Here is a 22,228-nt window from a genome sequence, read left to right on the forward strand (position 1 = left end):
CAATTAGAGCCAATGGCTCTAACAAGGTGCTGCCTATGTGATCTGATTGTTGGTCAGGGAACTGGATAAATGGATCGGCCCGGTTTGGCCCACCACTGGCCACAGATCTGCTTGCTTTCTGGCCTGGACAAAAAGACTGACCTTTCTGTGTATGGTTAACTTTAAAGAGGACCTGTCACCCTAAGAAATAATTCCAAATGATTTTCCATCATGTTAGTTGAGAAAACTAAACTTTACTTACACCACGTTTATTATTTACATTTTGTTTCCTTCAGTCTTGAAATTACACTATCACAGCAAGCAGGCAGGAGCCATTTTGTGGACATGGATATTAAAGGGGACCAGTCACCCAAAAATCTTGTTTCCTTCAGTCTGGGAATTCATAATTATAACAAGCAGGCAGGAGCCATTTTGTGGACAATGTTATGAAGACAAGCTTTGTATCATTTCAGAATCTTGTTTGTGCACCAGAATGGAGGACCAGATGTCCATCCCCATGCCCTGGCTACACAATTAAACAGTAAAGAGAACGGGGGAATGTGTGACAGTGACATCCAGTTAGTGCTGAATGGAAATTGAAAGTAATTGTCTGCCCCGCCTCTATGTCTCAGGCATAGAGGAGGGGCAGACAATATTTGATTGACAGCTGAGATTTTTAAATGAGGTCACAATAGCTATGAATGCTTTAATAAAAAATAAAAATTGGATTTAAAGTTTAATTCGAAAAGGACTTTTATTATACAGATTTGTGTGTCTGGGTGGCAGGTCCACTTTAAGACAAGTCTTGTATACACCAGAATGGGGAACCTAATACTCATACACATTGTCCTACACAATTATAGAGCGTTAAGAGAGAGGAGGAATGAGGGGAGAGCAGTGATATCTCGCAAGTGCTGAATGGAAAGTGAAAGTAATTGACTATCCCACCTCTGTGCCGCAGGCGTAGAGGCAGAAAGGATAATATATGATTGACAGCTCAGATATTTAAAAACCTTTATAAAAGGTATGGATATTTTAATGAAAAAAAAACAAAGGATTTGGGTTCCATTTTTAATTTGCAAATGATTTTTATTAAACTGCTTTTTATGTGTAGGTGACAGGTCCACTTTAAGACAGTAGGTTCCTGATGCACAAAATGTCCTTAAAATATTGATACAGGTGAGTGCAGAGAATTTCTTGCTAACAGAGACACTTCCATGAATAGGGGAAACCTTTTCCCGGGAATGATTAAAGGTCAAGTCGACCCCAAATTAAAAATTTGCCTAATAAAATAAAACATAACATTCTAATACACATTATGTCAGTGCGGATATTTGTAAAAGAGTTGCTACTGAAAGCAGCATTTGACTGTTGTTACTTTTTAACTCCTTGTTGTTACTTTTTAAACAATGTTGCAAAAGTCTTAGTTCCCCTGCAAAGACAGGTCTGTTAATCAGCTGCCTTGTCTTATATTGTATCATCAGTCTGAACCACCAGTGCAGAGAACAGAAAGGGACAGACACTGCTTTCAATAGTAATACCTGAATGTCAGTGAGCTCTTTTAGAAACCGCTTTGCAATATCTGGTCCATTCTCCATGGTAGGTAAGGGATAATCCTGGAAAGATAGAAAAGCCATAAAATGTTGTATTAACATAACAGAATGACTTGACATTTGCACCAAATACATGCAAGAAAATCCCTTACAGAAAGAAAGCGAGAGAGAGAGAAAGAGAGAAAGAGAGAAAGAGAGAAAGAGAGAAAGAGAGAAAGAGAGAAAGAGAGAAAGAGAGAAAGAGAGAAAGAGAGAAAGAGAGAAAGAGAGAAAGAGAGAGAAAGAAAAAGAAAGAAAGAAAGAAAGAAAAAGAAAGAAAGAAAAAGAAAGAAAGAAAAAGAAAGAAAGAAAGAAAAAGAAAGAAAGAAAGAAAGAAAGAAAGAAAGAAAAAGAAAGAAAGAAAAAGAAAGAAAGAAAAAGAAAGAAAGAAAGAAAAAGAAAGAGAAAGAAAGAGAAAGAAAGAAAAAGAAAGAAAAAGAAAGAAAGAAAGAAAGAAAGAAAGAAAGAAAGAAAGAAAGAAAGAAAGAAAGAAAGAAAAAAAGAAAGAAAGAAAGAGAAAAAGAAAAAGAAAGAAAAAGAAAGAAAAAGAAAGAAAGAAAGAAAAGAAAGTAAAGAAAGTATCCATGTATATGACAAGGCCCCATCTAAATCAAATCCTATGCTACAGACCTTTCTGGTTTGGTTTCAGGGAATAGGATGGAAAGCAGATAGTTTATAAAATGTATAATTCAAAGGTGGTTATTTTAACCATAACATATGCACATAACCACAAAGTAAAGGGTTACTTTCCTTTGAATTGTACAGAATTAGTCTTACCCTTTAGTGGTTTTTAGGGAAAACCCTTAATTGAAATAAAGATTATAAAATGACTTACCGTTCCCTGATAGAGAATACTCTTTATTGGGCAGACCACACAGGCGGTTCCAGCACCAAATACTTCCTTTACCCGGTTCTCCTGCAGGCCTTTGATGACTTCGCTCATTGTGACCGACCGTTCAGAAACTTTAAACTCCCCCTGTAAGACAGCAAGTGCCAACATCAGAACAGCAGGCCAAAAAGAAATTAAATTTACCACTGGCCTTTACAGGCCATTGCCAGTGGCAAAACTAGAGGTTACTGGGCCCCAGAGCAAATTCAAATTAGGGCCACCAAATATTAGTAAATTGATTTATTCTAAAAAGATATGTTGAAATTGCTCATTAATGAGGGAATCACTGGGGCCTCTACACTGCTGGGCCCCCCTGTGGCTGTAGCTACCTATTAATTCCGATATATTATCGGAAACCCACTTTGCTATTTATCTTTTGTTGTTGTTAATTTTTTCCACTGGGGGGGCAAACAGGAAGATACCCTTCAGTAATTACAACTGCTAACCTTAAAGGATAAGTAAACCTTAAAAATAAGTGAATGTAAAATTGACGAGGGTGCTATTGTAAGCTATTTTTGTAATGTACACTCATAATTTTAACTGTTAACATGAATGAATTGTTACAACAGCGCCACCTGCTGGTCATTTTCCAATCAGTCTGACCACCAAGTAGTCAAGAAAGTCGCCAGGAGTAAGAGGCTGCTCTGACATCTTTCTCCTGACAACTTACTTGACAACTTGGTGGTCAGCAGGCCAGGACTGGGAATCTGTGGGTTCTGGCAAATGCCAGAGGGGCTGCCATAAAATGTCATAGAAAACAGGATTTTTTTTACTTACCGTTAAATCTGTTTCTCTGTAGTCGATAAGGGGGACACAGGGAACGATGGGGTTAAGCTCCATCCTCCGGAGGCAGGACACTTGAATTATTTAAATTGAATGGGCGTGCCAGAGCAGGCTTAACCCCTCCCACTGAACACAGTCTTCAGTTTGTTCCAAAGCCGCTAACGGGAACTATATACATAACAAAAAACTGGCAGAACAGATAACCAGGGGAGAATTCAGTTTTGACAAAAGTCATGGTCGACGGCTCGCCGACGGGCGGGAAGCCCTGTGTCCCCCTTATCGACTACAGAGAAACAGATTTAACGGTAAGTAAAAAAAATCCTGTTTTCTCTGCCGTCTCAAGGGGGACACAGGGAACGATGGGGACTTAACAAAGCAGTCCCAACACAACAGGGTGGGGCCGAGCCTAGACCAATAATGTAGAATTACTTAATCACTGAGTGTAACACCTGCCGTCTGAGAGAAGCCTCGGCGGAAGAAAAGGTGTCAACGTGATAAAATTTAGCAAAGGTGTGCGTGGAAGACCAAGTAGCCGCCTTGCAAATCTGCTCTAGGGAGGCAGAGTTTCGCCACGCCCAGGAAGCCCCCACCGCTCTAGTGGAGTGGGCCCGGATACCGTCTGGTGGACTCTTCCCCTTTACTCGATAGGCATGTTTGATTGTCTCTTGAATCCAGCGAGAGATGGTCATCTTAGATGCTGCCTGACCTTTGCGTGGGCCAGAAGGAAGAATGAACAATGACTGGGACTTCCTGAAGGGCTTGGACCGTTCAATGTACCAACGGAGGGCTCTGACCACATCAAGGCTGTGTAACCGACGTTCCTTGCTGTTCTTAGGTGCTGGACATAGGGACGGGACTACTATTTCTTGATTGACGTGGAAAGATAAGACGACCTTGGGCAGAAAGGTCGGGACAGTTCGAAGCACGGCTTTATCTTTATGAAAGATCAGAAAAGGTGGATTGCAGGAGAGAGCGCCAAGCTCCGAAACTCTTCGAGTGGAGGTAATAGCCATAAGGAACACCACCTTCCAGGTGACCCACGTATCGGAGATCGAGCTCATCGGTTCAAAGGGGGGATCAAGAAGAGCCTCCAAGACTAAGTTGAGATCCCACCCCGCTACGGGTGGTTGGAATGGAGGAGCAATGTGAGCAACACCTTGAAGAAATGTACGTATGGCATCTTCGTTGGCCAACCTATGCTGAAACAACACCGACAGGGCAGATACTTGGACCTTGAGGGAGCTAGTCTTCAGACCCATCTGTAATCCGTGTTGAAGGAAAGACAGGACTCTAGGAATGTTGAGGTGAGTGAAGGGGAGTTCAGCAGCCCTGCACCATGTAGAGTAGGCATTCCACACCCTATAGTAAGACTTGGAAGATGAAGCTTTACGTGCCTTGAGCATGGTAGGAATGACGTCCTCTGTTACACCCCTGCTCCGCCAGATGGATGCCTCAACAGCCACCCCGTCAATGCGAAGAGACCTGGATTGTGATGCACTATTGGGCCTTGCTGTAGAAGATCTGGTCGGAATTCCAGCCGAATGGGAGGCGCTATTGACATTTCTTGGAGGTCGGAAAACCATGTCCTCCGTGGCCAAAATGGGGCCACAACTATCACTACTGCCTGGGACATCTTTATCTTCTTTAGAACTCGTGGCAGCATAGGCAGAGGAGGGAAGACATATGCTAGCTTGAAGTCCCAGAGCTGAGTCATGGCATCCACCCCCGCAGCTAGAGGATCTCGGTAGCGAGCGAAGAACCTTGGCACTTTTCGATTGAGTCTGGACGCCATTAGATCTATACTTGGACGTCCCCAACTCCTGACAAGTAGGTCGAAGGCCTCCGGGTGCAATTCCCATTCCCCGGAATGCAGCTGGTTCCGGCTGAGAAAATCCGCCTTCGTGTTGGTCACGCCTGGAATGTGTATCGCCGACAACTTCACTGCATTGCTTTCCGCCCAATGCAGAACTTGGCTGGCCTCCGTCAGTGCCAACTGACTCCGAGTTCCGCCTTGGCGGTTTATGTATGCCACTGTGGTGACATTGTCGCTCTGTATGCGAACAGATTGCCCTTGAAGTTGACTCGTCCACTGATGAAGTGCTAATTTTACTGCCCTCAATTCGAGGATGTTGATTGGGAGGCAGGCTTCTTGCTGGGACCAAAGTCCCTGTGCTGACTGATTGTCCCAATTCGCCCCCCAGCCCTGAAGGCTGGCATCTGTGGCTATCACCTTCCAATCCGGGGTTGCCCAGGACTGGCCCGTGGCAAGATTCTCGTGGACCAGCCACCAGCGGAGCGCCTCTCGAGTGGTCTGTGTCAACCGAAGTGGTCGTGATAATGCTCCCCCCTTCCAGGTGGAAAGAATGTTGGCTTGCAGGGGACGCAAATGAATCTGTGCAAATGGAACCGCCTCTATGACGGAAACCATCGTTCCCAGAACCTGCATCGCCTTGCGAACTGTAGTGGTTCGGTTGGATAAGAGGGATTGTACTTGACTCTTTACTTTGGTCTGTTTGTCTGTTGGTAGACTGACAATCTGCATCTCTGTGTTGAAGTCTAGTCCCAAGAAGGTCATTTGGCGACTTGGGTAGGGGTTGGATTTCTTCCAATTGATGGTCCACCCGAAATCCTGGAGCAGGAGGACTGCCTTGTTGAGATCCATCTCCGCCTTCTGCGGCGATGCGGCTGTCAGAAGAAGATCGTCTAGGTAAGGTGTCACCGATAATCCCTGGAGTCGTAGGGTCGCTGCAGTGACCGACATAAGCTTGGTGAACACCCTGGGAGCTGACGACAGGCCAAAGGGAAGAGCTACAAATTGGTAATGTCTGTTCTTGAACGCAAAGCGAAGATAGCGGTGGTGAGGAGGCCAAATTGGGACATGCAAATAGGCGTCCTTGATGTCCAGAGACATCATTAGTTGATTCTGTTCCATTCCCCGTATTACTGACCGAAGTGTCTCCATTTTGAACCGTACATGTCGAATGAATTTGTTGAGACCTTTGAGATCTAACACAGGTCTGACGGTGCCATCCTTCTTCGGAACTGTGAAAAAGTTTGAGTAAAAACCGGAGAATCTCTCCGGCGGAGGAACGGGTACAATGACTCCTGTTTGTGCCATCTTCTCTATGCATTGCAAGAAGGTTCTTGACTTGGCAGGATTCGACGGGACCCTGGACATAAAAAAGGTTCTGGGTGGAACAGATGTTAAATCGAGATGGTATCCCTCCGAAACAATTTCGTTCACCCAAGCATCTGATGAGTGAGAGATCCAGACCTCCCGGAATCGTAGAAGCTTGCCCCCGATTTTTTCTAACGATTCCGGAGGGGGTGCCCCGTCATGATGACGCAGGCTTGTCAACTGATGGCTTGTTGTAGGCCTTGTTGTTGTTCTTCCATGATGGACGACCTTTCTCGTTACCTTTGGAACGGAAGTTGGAGCGTTGAGGGGGGCTATGCCGCCGAGAGAAACGTCCGGTTTGGCCAAGAAAAAATTTCCCTCGTCTATGAGTTGTGGACGTGCGCCCTCTGGCTTGGGGGAGAAAGGTACTTTTACCTCCAGTAGCTTGGGAGATAATTTTCTCGAGTTCCTCCCCAAACAGTCGTTGCCCCATGAATGGTAGTGAAGTTAAGGCTTTCTTAGAACTTATATCGGCCGACCAGCTTTTGAGCCATAATGTTCTGCGAGCTGCTATGGATAGTGCCGAGGTGCGCGCGGTGAGTTGCGCGGCATCTAAGGTGGCGTCGCATAAGTAGCTTGATGCCTCTGCAATAGTCTGGGCGAAAGGTAAAAGTTCATCCCGAGGAACACCTTCCTGAATGTCTCTGACAAGGGACTCCGACCATGCCAGGATGGCCCTGGACACCCAGGCTGACGCTAGACAAGGCCTTAGTGTAGATCCAGCTGAGGAAAAAATGGCTCTCAGAAAACCCTCCGACCTTCTGTCTGAAGGATCCTTAAACGCTGCTGCGTCAGTGACAGGCAGTGTGGTGGATTTGGAAAGTCTGGACACTGGTGCATCCACAGTCGGGGGATTAGACCACTTGTCGACCAATTCTTTAGGAAAAGGATAAGACTTGGTGAACTTCTTGGTAGCCTGGAATTTACGTTCAGGGGCATTCCATTCGTTTTGGATAATACTAGTTAGCTGTTCATGGTCAGGGAAACAGGTTGACAACTTGTGTTGTCTTTTGAAAAGTGAAGACATTTCACCGTGTTTCTTAGGCTTTTGAGATAAGTTAAGTACCTCGAGTACTCCCTTGATAATGTTATCTATGTCGTGTGGGGAATCCTTATCCCTGCCTTCTTCCCTGTCATCTTCCTCAAACTCAGAAGACTCATCTGAAGAGGGAAGTGCACCTTCTGAAGACAATTGCTCCTCGGCTGAATCATCAGAATGGGATTGAGGATTAACTGCTTTAGTTTCCTCGCAGCGTTTTCGCTTGGCACCTTTCTTAGGTTGAAGGTGTGCTAGGGCCTTCCCTAATGTATCAGCAATAGCTGGTAAACCCTGCAATGATGCCAGGGATTGGGAAAGCTGGACCGCCCACAGAGGAGGTGGTGGGTCAGCAGAGGGACCAGGTGCCGGGTCTGGAGACAAGTCTGGTGATAAGTCTTCAGCCTGTGGTTCTGAGGGACCCCCAGAAGCAGCAGCTGCCCCCTGCCCCCTAGTGCAGGATAAGCAAAGAGGCTCCTTATGGCTCCCAGGCAACTTAACTTGGCACTTGGTGCAGGCCAGGTATCTCACCTGTGTTGTGGAGGGAGCCCTTCCCCCCGCCCTTGTGAATGGCCCCCCTGTCCTACCTTCTGCCATTATAGTGTCAGTGAGAGGGGTTGAGTCGTGTTCAGTCTCGCCTGCAGTGTGAGAAGCGAACGGCGCGAAGTCTAAAATGGCCGCCGGAACGCATGCGTTTCTGCGCATGCGCGAAAGCGCGAGGGAGACTGCCGCACCAAAAAGAAATGGCCGCTGGAACGCAGATGCGTTCCACACGGAGCGAACCGCTGCGAGCGACGGAGTTAGCCGCTCTCCCCCAAACTGACAATGGCGCTGTAAGTAGCAACAGTCCAAGGACCCTCCCAGGTCACAGAGCTGCAGCAGGCAAGACAGGAGGGCATTACTATAGCCAAGGACAGGCAGGCAGCGGGCCCAGGCGGGGGAGGGGGGGGGCTGGGGTTGGTAAGGGCAAGTGGCAGCAATAGGGTGCCCCCCAAGGCCAGAACCCATAAGTAAATGAGCCACTTACCCCTCACACCGGCCAGACCGTCTGCAATGAAGAAAACAGAGCAGGAAATCGTCTGGGTGGTCGGTTATAGCCTGTGGGCTAGGGAAGTGACCCCGGTGGGTTAAGTCCTCGTAGGGGGTTAACCAATGTAAAGCAGGGAACCCTGATTACGGTATCACCCCGGGTGTCAGCCAAAAGACTGACCGAAGAATTCCATGTCTGAATGTCCTTCCTCCCGGTAGCAGGACACTTAAAAAACTGAAGACTGTGTTCAGTGGGAGGGGTTAAGCCTGCTCTGGCACGCCCATTCAATTTAAATAATTCAAGTGTCCTGCCTCCGGAGGATGGAGCTTAACCCCATCGTTCCCTGTGTCCCCCTTGAGACGGCAGAGAAAGTCACTGTTTAATGAGCTGGTGGGATGCTGATTGGGCCTCTCTGTACTTGGAATGCCAGGACCAATTTTGACTCCCAGTCCAGACCTGGTGGTCAGACTTCGTAATTGAATTCAAAACTGGATCCTGGAGACCCGATACTGAATGATATAACCAAGGGGCACCAAGTCCAAAACTATAGTGGCAATGAGATATATGTAAGAGGCAGTGCACTCCTCAGTCTCTCCTATTCTGATACAGGTATTGGGATGCATTATCCAAAACTCGTTATCCATGAAGCTCTCACTTACGGGAAGGCCGCTTCTCTCCCAGACTACATTATAATCAAATAAATTAAAAATGAAAAAAAATGGATTTCCTTTTTTTTCAGTTATAATAGAACAGTAGCTTGTACTTGATCCCAACTATAATTAATCTTTATTGCAGGCAAAACCAGCCTATTGGGTACATTTAAATTATTTTAAAGGAGTCTTAAGGAAGGGAGATCCAAATTATGAATAGATCCGCTATTTAGAAAACCCCATGTCCCAAGCATTCTGGATAATAGGTCCCATACTTAGTGGGAGTAAAAGACAAAGTGCCAGTACCTAGGAGTTACCGTATATACTCGTGTATAAGCCGACCCGTGTATAAGCCGAGGTACCTAATTTACCTAAGAAAACTGGAAAAATGTATTGACTCGTGTATAAGCCTAGGGGCCCCATGTCAGATTTCAAAATGTGAATGTGTAAATGTGTAATCATGTTTTATGGCATAGAAATCTATCTAAAACTATTTAAAAGAGCCTCCCCATAATTCCATCAGCAGGAACATGATGGAGTCCACTTGTAGAGCTTGTACAACAAAGTTAATAAAACGTGATGTGAATGGCAGTGTGAAAGGAGCTTGCAGGGCTTGGAAACAGATTTCAAATTCTCTTGGCAGTGCTTCCTGTTGCTATAGAGTGTTATTCCTGCTGCTATTGGCGACTCGTGGTGTGGAATGGATTTTCTCATACAAGCTGATATTGATTTCCTTATTTTTTTACTTGAGTTTGTACATTGACATACAGTGTGTGTGTGTTTGTGTGTATATACAGTATACACGCGGGCCCTGAGGGGGTGCACCCCCCAGTAGTTCTACCCCTTCTTTTTTGATCTAAAAACATTTGCCCATTAGTCTTCTTTTTAAACTACCAGTCCTGCAAGGCCTGCACATGCTGTTAGACTCCTGAATAGATTTATTGCAGTGTTGTAGTTGCATTGTGTCATGTGACTATTATAGAATATGAAGGCTATAATTAATTTCAGTCATCAAGGTCATGATATACCTGCGGCCCCAGCAGGACTGTCTGTGACTGACTGTGTCGCCGCCCGGAGCAGGTCCAGGAGCTCCGGGCGGCGCGTCCTTCCCTGCCGGCGTTCGCTCCCAAAATGGCGGCGCCCATGGCCGCCACGTGGGTAGCGGCGCCGGCCGCTACCCACGTGGCGGCCATGGGCGCCGCCATTTTGGGAGGAGGTATGACCCGCGTATAAGCCGAGTTTGAGTTTTTCAGCACATTTTGGCTTATACGCGAGTATATACGGTAATCAGATATGTTTTGCATAGGTAATGGAAAAAATCAATTAAACAGGAACAGTTTGATTACCAAGGGCTACCAAGTTCCTGTGGGGACAGAATGATAACTTTGGAATGGTATTATGGAGATATTATCCTGTATACTGCAACCATAAAGGCTTTCAGAAAGTTGGCTAATATGATTACTAAATTAATATCAAGGCCAAAATAGTTATATTTTACTAGGGATGCACTGAATCCAGGATTCGGTTTGGGATTCGGCCAGGATTCATCCTTTTTCAGCAGGATTCGGATTCAGCCGAAACCTTCTGCCCGGCCGAACCGAATCTGCATAAGCTTTTTTTTATTTGCATATGCAAATTAGGGGCGGGAGGGAAGTCACGTGGCTTTTTGCCACAAAACAAGGAAGTCAAAAATGTTTTCTCCTTGCCACCCTTAATTTGCATATGCAAATTAGGATTCAGATTCAGTATTCGCCCGAATCTTTCGCAAAGGGTTCGGGGGTTCGGCCAAATCCAAAATAGTGGATTCGGTGCATCCCTATAATTTACAGACATGTATTCCTAAAGAAGTGTACTAAAATGTTTGATGCTACACCCCATGGCCCTTACAGTTAATCAGACACCTACAAATATTGCTCAATTAACAAGGGAATGGTATAGGTAACATAAAATGCACAACAACTGCCATTTCTCTTATTAGGCTTCTTTATGTTTATTATTCCCACAGCATTAGAGTAAATAACGCTAACTGAGGATTGGTCGCTGTGGGCACTGAACTACAATAAATCTGCACCGTGTGTTCCATTTTAAAAAAGAAATGGGATCCGTTATCTGAAAACCTGTTATCCAGAAAGCTCAGAATTACAGAAAGGTCATCACCTATAGACTATTAATTAAATAATTAATTTTTTTTAAAATGATTTCCTTTTTCTCTGTAATAATAAAACAGTAGCTTGTACTTGATCCCAACTGAGATATAATTAATTCTTACAGGAGGCAAAACAATCCTATTGGGTTTAATTAACGTTTCATTGATTTTTTAGTTTACAAGATATGAAGATCCAAATTACATAAAGATCCCTTATCTTGAAAACTCCAGGTCCCAAACATTCTGGATAACAGGTCCCATACCTGTACTATAATATATCTCCATGCTATCAACTGCTTCCACTTACCCACTGCCGTGCCAAATCCAGCAGGCTCTGTCTGGTCACACCAGGAAGAATTAAACCGTCCAGAGGAGGGGTAAGCAATTCTACCTCTGCAAATGCACAAAGCAATATGAAATCAGAAAAATAGTATCACAAAAGTAGAAATTTTGGACCTACACAGAGGACCTTTAGGGGCGAGTGTTCTGCCCTTCAGACTCAATATATATACACATACATATATAGTTATGAAAATTCTTGTGCATATACTGTATAATATGACAGATATTATGTTTTTATATAGGGTCACGGTGGAAATTAGGATATGTTAATGAGAATTGTCCTAAGCTGGGGTCCACTGGGATATCCTTTGGTACAGTGGCAGGTCAGTTGTAATATATATATATATAGCTTTTTGTTTCGCAGTTCTCCAGTTTGGTATTTCAGCAGCAATCTAGTTGCTAGGGTCTTGTTTACCTTAGCAACCAGGCAGTAGTTTAAGGGTAAGTCACACTGAGACTTGGGAAGATTTAGTTGCCCGGCGACTAATACCTCTTCTTTGGGGACGACTAATCTCCCCCAACTGCTTCCCCCTGTCTTCCACCTGGTACAATGAAAAAACGACCGCGGCATGGCACTTGCGGCTCTTCGAAGTCGCCAGAAGTTTTCTCGTGAGGCAACTTCGGAAAACGAAGCGCCGCAAGTGCCATGCCGAAGGAGCTTTTTCATTGTAGCAGGCGGAAGACAGGGGGAAGCAGTTCGGGAGATTAGTCGCCCCAAAGAAGAGCCGATTAGTCGTCGGGCGACTAAATCTCCCCGAAACTGACAGTGTGAACTTACCCTAAATGAAAGACTGGAATGTGAATAGGAGAGGAACTAAATGGAAAGATAAGGAATAAAAACTAAAAATAACAATAAAATTGTAGCCTCACTGAGCAATCGTTTTTTTGGTTGCCGAGGTCAGTGAGCCCCCATTTGAAAGCTGTAAAGATGCAGCAGAGGAAGGCAAATAATTCAAATAAATGAAATAAATGAATACCAATTGGAAATTATTATTATTAATAATTAACCAATTATTATTAATAAAATTGAAAAGTTAACATAAAGATGAACCACCCTTTAAATATTAAAAACATCATACTGGAAAGACACAAACCCCCATATGTAAAATAAGGCACTAACCCCCATATGTAATAAAAGGCACTACGTTTGCCCAGGAGCAGTAACCCACAGCTACCAATAAGATGCTTGCTTTTAAACAGGTGACCAGTAAATGCTACCTGCTGATTGGTTACTGCTCCTGGGCAAACTTAGCCTTTTATTACATAACCCCAATAAGTTTGCCCAGGATCAGTAACCAATAGCAACCGATAAGAGGTTTGCTTTTAAACAGCTGACCAGTAAATGCTACTTTCTGATTGGTTGCTATAGGCTAATGCTCCTGGGCAAACTTTTGTTAGATAGCCTCAATAATAGTGGTCTATAAATAACAGAAACTGCTTCATGTGCTGCCTGTGGGTTACCTTGATTTTCGTTAATCCAGTACATGAAGAAGTTCATAGTTCCAGCTTCAGTCACTTTATGGTCATCCCCATAGAGCCACAGGACCTGCTGGCATCCTACCTTGACTGCTTCGTTCTGTACAAATATCGTTGGACCGTAATTCCTTAAACAAAACAAGCAAAGTTGAGCCAAGGGAATTCACTTTTGCACTGGGCAATGAGATACATTGGACAGACTGGCATGGACTCATTACTACTCTCCCAATACACAACACATGCAACCAAATATCTATTTTATACTGTAAGTATTTTCATTAATGTGCGAACAGGATATTCCGAAATCCACTGGATTTTAAAAAAAAAAAATGTACTTACCCACCCAGTTTGCAGTTCCCTACACCCCCTATCCAGGCGCGTACGTATTGAGGATCAGCTAGAAGTGAAACTGGGCAAAAGCCACCACCAGCAAAGTAGGGTCCCACGGGTGAAAGAATGATATACAGCAGTGCATGATTGGACTTTGTGACTCCGAGTGAAGGCTGCACAAAAAGGAACGTTTATGAAGCAGAAGGAGGAGCAATACTATTTTGGGACGTCAATAGTAAAGATGCAAATGGTTTAATAAAACATCAACCAGCACCAGTAAATACTACAAAAGGAGGAAGCAAGTGGCATCTAATAGATGTACTCTGGCCCCGTTTCCATTCAGTCTGACGGCTGGAGCAGTGCAGTGGAAAGCACAAAGCTGGTGGGTCACTTCTACCTTCTCAATAACTGCAGAAGTTGCAGAGACATCAATGGATGGGCAGCAGCATAGGCAGGCCTGGATTTGTGGAAAGGCCACCAAGGCTCGGGCCTAGGGCAGCAGAATTTTTGGGGACGGCATGCTGCCCAACCACACCCACATTGGTTCAGAAATACTGGGGAGGTGCACGAGTTACAATAGTTTTTAAAATTTCCCATGCACCAAATTCCCATTGCTTTGGTCCCCATGATAAAAATTTGTGCGAATGAAGGGGAGGGGATGCCTTCAACAAACGGCAGCGGGCCTAGGGGAGCCCACTATGTAAATCCGGCCCTGAGCATAGGGATTTACTGGTGAAATGAGCTGGGAATGACAACTTAAATCTTAACCAAGCATCCCCCACAGTATGGGCCAGATTTTTTTTTTTTTTTTTTGTATGGTCAAAACTCTCAAATTTCACTAGGGAATTATCCAAACTCGATTCAGGTTTTTAAAAAAATTCAAATTTGATTTTCCAGATTTAGCATACTCTGGCCCTTTAAAAATTTGACTATTCACCACCTAAAACCGGCCGAATAACTGTTTAAAGGATCAGTAACATCAGTTTAAAAAAAAAAAAAACACAAAGACATATTAAACTTTTAAATCGCTAAGTCTTTATTAAGAAATAAGTTACCGAAACTCTGCTTGTGCTCCTCTTCAGAAAAGACGAGACACCGCGACGATCCATCATGCGGCACTTGATTTCTCCTCCCTGGCTATCTCCTACAGAAGGCAGGGAGGAGAAATCGAGCGCCGCACGATGGATCGTCGCCCTGTCGCGTTTCTGAAGAGGAGCACAAGCAGAGAATCGGTAAGTTATTTCTTAAAGGGGACCCGTCAGCCAAAAAAATTATTCTTAATCCTATTTTATCACATTAGTCCAGCAAAATGAACTTTAATTACACTATATAAATGATTTGAAGCTTGCTTCCTTCAGTCTGGGAATCAAAATTATAACAAGCAGGCAGGAGCCATTTTGTGGACACTGTTATTAAGACAAGTCTCGCATCATCTCAGAATCTTGTTTGTGCACCAGAATGGGGGACCCGATATTCATCCTCATGCCCTGGCTACACAATTAAACGGTAAAGAGAACGGGGAAATGCAGGGAGAGCAGTGACATCTAGTAAGTGCTGATTGGAAAGTTAAAGTAATTGTCTGCCCTGCCTCTATGCCCAGGGCATAGAGAAGTGGCAGACGATATTTGATTGACAGCTGAGATTTTTAAATGATCTTACAACAGCTATGAATGCTTTAATAAAAAATAGAAATTGGATTTCATGTTTAATTTGAAAAGGACTTTTATTATACAGATTTTTGTGTCTGGGTGAAAGGTCCACTTTAATAAAGACTTTGCGAATTTAAATGTGTCTTGGTGTTTTTATTTCAAAACATTTTTTTTATGTTACTGGTCTTTAAGAGAGGTCCAGGGATCAGTTTGGAGATGTTTGCAACCTTCCTGACATTCAAGTTTTTTTAAAAAAAAAATACTTGAATCGAGTTTGATTGAATTCAAATCAAATTTGATTAAACTTTTTGGGTTGTTTAAATTCATCCGTCTTTTTCAAATTAGATTTTTTAAATAAATCTCTCCAGGTTGAATTTTGAATTAACGCGAATTTAAGGGTGTTTAAAAAAAAAAATCTCATGAATTCGATCCTTGATAAATGTGCCTCTCATAGTTGGGCTGAACATGTGCCTGATGCTAGGATCACCCTTACCTCTGTGCCAATGAAGGTGGGCCTGATATAGAGACTGGCTGAAGTGGAACGAGGAACCCAATCTTGGTCAGTTTCAATGAGTTTTCTCAGGCACTCCAGGAGTTCTGCTTTGTCAAAGGACTGGCAAGGAAGAAACACAAGCCAGTCAGTCCCGAACCTAAAAAATACACTTTGAAAGAGGATCCGTACCTCCGGGAATAGGCAGCTTAATAGAAGTGGAGCTCCATAGGTTGGACTCTTCAACAAAGCTGTCTCATGGGCAGCTCAAATCATTTTCATTCATTTATTTTCATTCATTAAAAATGCTATCTGGTTGCTAGGGTCAGCGACATTGGGCAACCATAATCAGAGCCCAAGTGGGGCCCTATCAACCAGAAAACAGTTCACATTCCCAACTACAAAAACGCAGAACAAAATGGTACATACATTTAAAAATCACAGTGATTAAATGACAAAAGACAAATTGCAGACTGTTAAATAACCCCATGTTCTGCATAATACTAAAAAGTCATTTCAAAGTGAACAGTCCCCTTTCGGGTTTTTTCCACTGAACAAAACAATGATATGTTGAAAATATAATGCTGGGAGTTACGGTATATTTAACTGATGTATAATGTTAAAAGGGGTGGTTCATCTTTAAGTTAACTTTTAGTATGGTATAGAATGGAGAGTTCTAAGCAGCTTTTCAATTAGTCCTTATTATTATTTTTTTTTTTATAGTTTATTCAATCTTTTCCTTCTTCCCAGCTTTCATTTACCCCATCTAAAAACAAATGCTCTGTAAGGCTACAAATGTATTGTTATTGCTACTTTTATTACTGATCCTTCTATTCAGTCCTCTCCTATTCATATTCCAGTCTATTATTCAAATCAATGCATGGTTGCCAGGGTAATTTGTATCCTAGCAACCAGATTGCTGAAATGACAAACTGGAGAGCTGCTGAATAAAAAGCTAAATAACTCAAAAAACACAAATAATAAAAAATGACGACCAAATGCAAAGTGTCTCAGAATATCACTCTCTACATCATACTAAAAGTTAATTTAAAGGTGAACAACCCCTTTAGTTCAGTTGGATTTTGTTACTTGAATTGTACATTTTCTTTCATATCAAAAGAAACAAATCAAATAAAAATTATCATTATTTGAATTGGACTTACAGGTAGACAGGCTCTAAGGCCAGTTCTGTGCATTCTCTCCACGTTTAACATAGGTCGGAAAAGACGGATACGATTGTCCTCCCCTCTGTACGCTTTCATTCCCTCAAAGAGCTAGAACGGCAAAAAGAGTTAAAAATGGGGCTTGTGAATAATCTATAACATGATTTGGTACTTGGATGGCATTTAGCAACCCCTAAACCTATTATTATTATTATATTTTAACCTTTAAAGGAGAAGGAAAGCTACTGAAGCAGTTATAGATTAGCCACAATAGTGCAAGCTATAACACTATATTTATTCTGCAGAATGCTTTACCATACCTGAGTAAACAGCTCTAGAAGCTCTCTCTGTTTGTTTAGGATAGCAGCTGCCATATTAGCTTGGTGTGACATCACTTCCTGTCCGAGTCTCTCCCTGCTCACTCATAGTTCTGGGCTCAGATTACAGGAGGGAGGGGAAAAAGAGAGGGGGAGAGGGATAGAGAAGCAAACTGAGCATGCTCAAGCTCAAGCCCTGGAGGTTTATGATGAAAACAGGAAGTCTGATACAGAAGCCCATGTGTACACAATAGAAGGAAAGAAATTTGGAGTTTCTTTTGACAGAGGACTCAGAGCAGTGTTACTTTTAAGGTTTACTGGTGTATTTATATAGACCTCTCTGATAAAGCTTAATTCATTTTAGCCTTTCCTTCTCCTTTAAGCCCAATCTCTTTAGTGAGGTAGGGTACTAATTACAATGACATAGTTTAAAACTGGTATGGATGGACCTATGTGAGTTCATATTTGTCTCCTTTGGACATTGATGCGGTTAATGAGCAGCCACTTACCTCCACAGAGTAGTGCAGAGCAGAGGTGGCAGGGTGAAGAGAAAGATTTTGAAATGGTTTGATTTGAGGCTTGCCCCAGCCCTTGTCATTGCTCCATTCCACAGTCAGCATGTGATCACTGAAAGTCTTCCCAAATACGAGGTTGGCCACATCAGTCTTCTCTTTGGGGTGCTTGTTTAGCTCTATCTGCAGGTCTGATGCCTGGTTAAAGGGGACCCGTCACCAAAAAAAATTATTCAAAATCCTATTTTATCACATTAGTCAAGCAAAATAAACTTTAAATTACACTGTTTAAATGATTTGAATATTGTTTCCTTCAGTCTGGGAATTCAAAATGATAGCAAGCAGGCAGCAGCCATTTTGTGGACACTGTTATTAAGGAAAGCCTTGTATCATCTCAGAATCTTGTTTGTGCACCAGAATGGGGGACCTGATGTCCATCCCCATGCCCTGGCTACACAATTAAATGGTAAAGAGAACGGGGGAATGTGGGGAGAGCAGTGACATCTAGGAAGTGCTGAATGCAAAGTGAAAGTAATTGTCTGCCCCGCCTCTATGCCCATGGCATAGAGGAGGGGCAGACAATATTTGATTGACATCTGAGATTTTTAAATGAGCTTACAGCAGCTATGAATGGTTTAATAAAAAATAGAAATTGGATTTCATGTTTAATTTGAAAAGGACTTTTCTTATACAGATTTTTGTGTCTGGGTGACAGGTCCACTTTAAGGAAGAGTCCGAAAACACAGGTTTAGTTTCACAAAAAATGAGATAAAATTCAGCATTATAGAGATTATATTATTTATGGAAATCATTTCCATAAAATGATTACTGTATTAAAAGTGACACATGTACTGCACAGTGATAGAGTCTGATGTTCATAACTGAGAGATTCCAAACCTTGAATGAGGTGCTTGCAGCTCTGCAGAGGATACTGGGCCAGCTACGCTGAGCGATGACCAGCTGTTTGCCTAGAACCTGCAAAATACATTGAATAAAAATATAAAAATAAGTATATGGCAGGTTTAAGCGAGAACATTGAAGAAGTGAGAAAAGTTATTTTAGGTTTCCATAACCAGAGTAACATCATTCCAGCCTTTCTTTCTTATTTTCTTTGACAACTGGATCACGGTTTGGACACTGGCCAGCAGGTGGCGCTGTTGTAACAAAATGTATTTATATTAAAAGGACATGTATCCCTTAAAGTGGTTGCTTACCTTTGAGTTCATTTTTAGTATGATGTAGAGAGTGATAGTCTGAGACAATTTGCAATTGGTTTTCATTTTTTATTATTTAAGGTTTTTGAGTTATTTAGTTTTGTATTCAGCAGCTCTCCAGTTTAGCAATCTGGTTGCTAGGGTGCAAATTACCCAAGCAACCATGCATTGATTTGAATAAGAGACTGTAATATGAATAAGAGAGGCCTGAATAGAAAGATGAGTAATAAAAAGTAGCAATAACAATACATTTGTAGCCTTACATAGCCTTTGTTTTTAGATGGGGGGCAGTGACCCCCTTTTGAAACCTGGAAAGAGCCAGAAGAAAAAAGGCAAATAATAAAAAAAAAAAAAAAACTATATAATGAAGACCAATTGCCTTTAATATCTTGTAATCTTAAAGGGGTGGTTCAGTTATGTTATAGACTGACCAATTCTAAGCAACTTTTCAATTATTCCTCATTATATATAGTTTTCTAATTATTTGCTTTCTTTTTCTGGCTCTTTCTAGCTTTCAAATAGGGGGGGGGGTCACTGACCCCATGTAAAAGCAAATACTCTTAAGGCTACAAATATATAGTTATTGTTACTTTTTATTACTCATATTTCTGTCCAGGCCTCTCCTATTCATATTCCAGTCTCTTATTCAAATTAATGCATGGTTGATGCATTATGGAGAGATGCTGAACAAAATGCTCAATAACTCAAAAACCACAAATAATAACAATTTAAAACCAATTACAAATGGTCTCTGGAATATCACTCTATCATACTAAAAATAAATTTTAAAGCAAAATTTGTAAATTGAAAAAGTGCTTAGAATAGCACTCTGCTCAATTTTACATTCACTTATTTTAAAGGTGAAATAAATATTTATATTATTTTTTTACTTTCTAAACATTTTGTCCTGTAGCTCCTACAATTTAAACTTTCTAAACTGGCTGGCATTTCTCCTGTGACCCTGCCAAACAGAGAGTAGATCAGATGACAGACCAGAGGAAGAAGGGAAAGATAATTAGGAATAACAATAAATTTGTGCCTCGGAATGAATTGGGTTTTCCGATTGCCAGGCTTCACAGCCACAAAGCATCTTAAATTTCAGGTTAGAGAAAGAGAGGCAGAACACACAGCAGAAATAAAAAACCCATTGCACAATGCTCTAGAATAGCAATGTCTGAGAGTAAATTCTACGGTTAAGTACGGTACCTCTTAAAGGTTAAGTAAACCTTTAAAATAAGTGAATGCAAATTGATGAGGGTGCTATTCTAAGCAGTTTTGCAATTACATACATTATTTTATTTTTTTTAATTCCAAGAATTAAAGAATATCTTGGAATCCTTTAATTCCAAGATATTAAAGGATACATGTACTGTTAACATGAATGAATTTTGTTACAACAGCGCCCCCTATTGGTCATTTTCTGATCATTCTGACCACCAAATAGTCAAGGAAGTTGAAAGAAAGAGGCTGCTCGGATGTTCTTAGGAAAAGAACTAGAAACCTGTCTCAAATCTTTCCTCAGCAGAAGAACATCAAATCAGCCCTCTTTCTTTCTCCTGACAACTTTCTTGACTATTTAGTGATCAAAATGAACAGCAAATGATCAGCAGGTGTCGCTGTTATATCAAAATTAACAGTGGGTGTATCCTTTAATATCTTGGAATTAAAAATAAATAAATAATGAATGTACATTGCAAAAGTGCTTAGAATAACATTCTCATCAGTTTTACATTCACTTTTTTTAAGGTTTACTTATCATTTAACAGGGGAAAGGGCAAAGGACCCAGGCCCATTCCCTACAGGGAACTGTGGGTGCTTCCCCCCAACCCCTGCTTATGGCTACAAGGATGAAGTTAAAGGTACGCAGTGTGCATGCAGTGTGGTTTTAGGTGTCCAGGTTTGACATGTGAAGGAGCCTGTAAATGGAAGGGACTGAGACGGCAGCCCTTGTGGCCTCCAGACACCCAAGTCTGACATTGGGCCTGCAGTCAAAATAGGCCCTGGCATTTCAGGTACACAGAGGCCCAGACAGCCCTCCATCAGCCCACTAAATAATGACTTGTCTATGGCATCTTACAGCAGCCCCTCTGGCATTTGCTGGAATCCAGGCTGGCACTCAGTAGATTCTGGCTCACTATTTATTGGGCTGATGGGAGTAGGGTTGCCACCTGTCCGGTTTTGAACTGGACAGCCTGGTAATTTGAAGGGCTGCTTGGGTCAAAACTTCCTGCCCGGTTTTTCAAATTAGGAAAACCGGGCAGGATTCCCTGCGATTGTCACATCGATTGGGCAATCGCTGAGTCATAGCCACGCCCCCTGATGTCACGGCCACATCCCCTGCCCGGTCTCCACCAGCAGTAAAGGTGGCAACCGTAGATGGGAGGAAAGGGCAGTTTGGGTCTCTGTGTACTTGAAATGCATACCTCCCAACATTTTGTTAGTAAAAAGAGGGACAACATTTTTTTCCGCACGTAGAACAGCGACAATTTTTACCACGCCCCTTTCTGTGGCCACACCCCCTAATTACCATGTTCATTTTACAAAATTTGGCAGGTTATGAAAGTTTGAGAAATATTTCTCCTTATCTAAACTGTTTTTTTGTGTCTCGAAATTGTTACAAAGTATCTTATTTGCACCTGTTAGCTGTTCTGTGCTCTCTGCTAAAAGCCAATTAAGTGAGAAACTTGGTTTCATTTTCTGGCGGTTCAGTGCAGAGAAAATAGGGACTTTCCAGTACAAATGAGGGACTGCGGGTTGAGCCGTCAAAAGAGGGACTGTCCCTCATGAAAAAGGGACAGTTGGGAGGTATGGCCAAATGTCAGGGCTTATTTTGACTCCTAGTCCAGGCCTACTGGAATACTTAGGTTCCCAGTTTGCATCTGTTGCCATGCCAACAACCTCATCTATCAGGCCTCACCTACCGCCACAGAGAAAAGTGCCCGATGTCCTGAATCTTTTTCAAATGTCATATTTTATACAAAGACCTAAAAAGACACTTTATTTATACTAAAGATTGTGTTTGTATTAGCGATTGTCCTGTGAAATTTCAGCTAAAATAATGATTTTTTAGATACTTTTGGACTGCACCTTTCAGACTGGCAGCACTTCGGCCTTCTGAACTGCAAGCAATGGAAATATTTGGAACTTTCATATGGGGCAGCAAGTGAGTGAGGGCCTAGCTCCCGTTTCCATACCGACCCAGCCTGCAGTGAAAGGATTCGGCCTGATTTTCCACAGGACTTCACAGCACTAATTGTCATTGGCGCAGCACTGTGAGAACATGTGCAACTGGCAGAGAGGGTACAAAAGTGATTTGCATTTGTGCAGAGCTCAGCACAACAAGTGGCGTGAGAAGCTGCCTCTGTCACACAGGCTCCGCCTTTATATGTGGGCTCCCCCCTCCAGGCCAATCAAATAGTGAACTATCTGGACAGTTTACGCAGAATGTTGGA

The 22,228-nt window shown here is 42.5% G+C and overlaps 1 protein-coding gene across 1 annotated transcript in view; it reads right to left on the minus strand.

Annotated features, from left to right (window-relative positions):
- Positions 1 to 1,047: 1,047 nt before the first annotated feature.
- The window catches only part of bcat2.L (branched chain amino-acid transaminase 2, mitochondrial L homeolog), a gene marked incomplete in the record, with an annotated part of 34,659 nt that continues 13,478 nt past the window's right edge, over positions 1,048 to 22,228 (minus strand). The window contains 10 exon segments of the mRNA NM_001112883.1: positions 1,048 to 1,406; positions 1,407 to 1,595; positions 2,407 to 2,547; positions 11,591 to 11,676; positions 13,087 to 13,229; positions 13,441 to 13,604; positions 15,574 to 15,693; positions 16,734 to 16,844; positions 17,560 to 17,760; positions 18,460 to 18,537. Of these exon segments, the coding sequence (NP_001106354.1) occupies positions 1,407 to 1,595; positions 2,407 to 2,547; positions 11,591 to 11,676; positions 13,087 to 13,229; positions 13,441 to 13,604; positions 15,574 to 15,693; positions 16,734 to 16,844; positions 17,560 to 17,760; positions 18,460 to 18,537 (1,233 nt within the window).

This window comes from Xenopus laevis, chromosome 7L (assembly GCF_017654675.1).
Source record: "Xenopus laevis strain J_2021 chromosome 7L, Xenopus_laevis_v10.1, whole genome shotgun sequence".
Taxonomy (NCBI): Eukaryota; Metazoa; Chordata; class Amphibia; order Anura; family Pipidae; genus Xenopus; species Xenopus laevis.